We start from the raw sequence: 2312 nt of genomic DNA on the forward strand, positions 1-2312 counted from the left end.
CAAGTGAGAGATTAGAAGTTGAATAAAGGCCAGTGATGCCTGTCCATCTGACCGTCCCTGGCAAAGTGCATCCAGCAGACACCAAAGTGTCTATTCACTCCCACTACAACCCATAATGTTGTTAAGGAATTGAAATAAAATTTGAAATGCACAAAAATTATTTATCCTCCTGCAGGTGACACGTAAAAGCACCCACTACACTCTCTGAGTGGTTGGTGTTAGGAAGGGCATCCAGCTGTAGAAACTCTGCCAAATTGGATTGGAGCCTGGTGTTGTCATCCGGTTTCACCAGTCCTCAGTCAAACCGTCCAACCCATGCTAGCATGGAAAGCGGACGTTAAACGATGATGATGATGACAACACCATTTGTCATGACATTGGAATTTTTAATTGTCTGTGATGGTGTAAATTTCATTTAAGGCAAAGTTTATAGAGAATTGGAAAGAATGCTTCTTAGCATTTGTTTCTTTTTAGATTGATAAAATATCAGACCAGTACTGGAGTTTTCCACTTCTTTGTTCTTATTTCACTTTCACACTTTTTGCAGTGCCAAAGACGTATATGTCTTGATGGTGCCCCTAAAATCCCATCAGTATTGAGGCCCAAGACCAACAAGTTGCACTTGCATTTAAGATGGTCCTATGTGCTGTTGTGTCACAAGATAAGATAACCTTTAGTCTCTACTTTCTCCAGCATTACTCTAGGATGCATTAACTTCTGTTTTTATTTAGCTACTAAACCTGATTAACCTTGATTTTCATGGATATGTTCTGACCATTAATCTTTCGTCTTTTTCTCTGCTTTCAGATGACCCGATGATGTATTTGCTGCTTCCAGTACTTCTTCCAATGTTTATTATTGTATGTATTATCCGCGGACTTGGTCATACAGGGGCTGGAAGTATGTGGTCAACAATTGGAGGCTCAGGATGCAATTCTACAGATCCAGATTCTCCCACACAATCTTCTTCATTGCCCTCTCCTTCTTCATCATCACTGTTTGGGGACAGATCTCTTCCTGGTGGTGGAAGCAGTAGTAGCTGCAGCAGTCAGGATGCCAGCTGTGATAATACACCTAAACTGAGGAAAAAACGGTAGTCAATAAATAAAAAAGAAGAAAATTAGCAAAAACATCATATTAAGAAACAGGAAAAATATAAAAACTGTATATAAGTACATATATGCATACTTACACACACACATAAACACATATATGCACACTCACACATATATATGTTTATTAAGTGCCTATTAAAGTGCATGACATGTAACCAATGAGTTAGAACACTGTACGAAACATTATACTCCAAAATGGAAGCCTGGAAAGAAAATTTGTGTTATTATACAAAATTTCATGTTATAAGTTTACTAGTCATAATGGCCCCATAATATGGAAACAAAGTATAAAACTGGAGAATTTTATTTGAAATTATTTAATTACAAATCTTTACACATTTCGTTGGCAACCATAAAATGGTTCTGAAAGAGTGAATTTACACAATCTTTTATCAATCAACATCTCATCAGAAGTTCTTGTTGAGGACTGAAGAATTATGTTTAGCATCACTAAGAATTTATAGTAGTTCTGACATTTTAGAGGAGAGGGATACGTGAAACACATTAACAAATTGACATTGGCAGGGATCAAAATCTATAATAAAGACATAATAGCAATTTCAGCATTTAAAACAACATGAATAGCAGAAATGGATAGGTTTCTTGATATGTCTTTATGAATGTTTGTATACACATAGTCTCACAAACACACACAAACACACACACACACAAACACACACACTCACATGTATATATCACACATATTTATATTGCACACACACACTCACACACAGGTATATAGATAGATGGCTTATGTTTAAGATGTGTGCCCCAAAGCAAGCTGTTTTAGGCTCAGTCACACAGCATGGCATCTTGGGCAAGTACCTTATACTATAGGTCCTAGGCCAACAGAAGCTGTGTAACTATATATGTAGAAAGAATTTGAAAGAAGATCATTATAAACACACACACACATAATGCATATGCATGTGTGCGTGAGTGGGTTGTGTTAATTTTTTTCTTCATGTTTCTTGTTCACTTCATGCCTTAAAAGATGTGTGGAATGAAAGTCCCTATACTTTAAAGACATGTAAAGGTCTGGCAAATGGAAGGGAAAACAGTTGTAAAACAATGATTTAATATTTGTCTGATCTAAGAAACCATGAAGAAAATACACTTAAAAATTAATGAAAACAAAAATATTTTTATACATACATACACACATATATATATACTATTTATATATATATATAAATT

The 2312-nt window shown here is 35.5% G+C and overlaps 1 protein-coding gene across 1 annotated transcript in view; it reads left to right on the forward strand.

Annotated features, from left to right (window-relative positions):
• The window catches only part of LOC106875675 (uncharacterized), a 168029-nt gene extending 165961 nt beyond the window's left edge, over positions 1–2068 (forward strand). The window contains exon 5 of the mRNA XM_052972127.1: positions 808–2068. Within this exon, the coding sequence (XP_052828087.1) occupies positions 808–1097 (290 nt within the window). The 3' untranslated portion in view covers positions 1098–2068. The remainder of the gene's footprint in view (positions 1–807) is intronic.
• The last annotated feature ends 244 nt before the right edge of the window (positions 2069–2312 follow it).

This window comes from Octopus bimaculoides, chromosome 12 (genome assembly GCF_001194135.2).
Source record: "Octopus bimaculoides isolate UCB-OBI-ISO-001 chromosome 12, ASM119413v2, whole genome shotgun sequence".
Taxonomy (NCBI): Eukaryota; Metazoa; Mollusca; class Cephalopoda; order Octopoda; family Octopodidae; genus Octopus; species Octopus bimaculoides.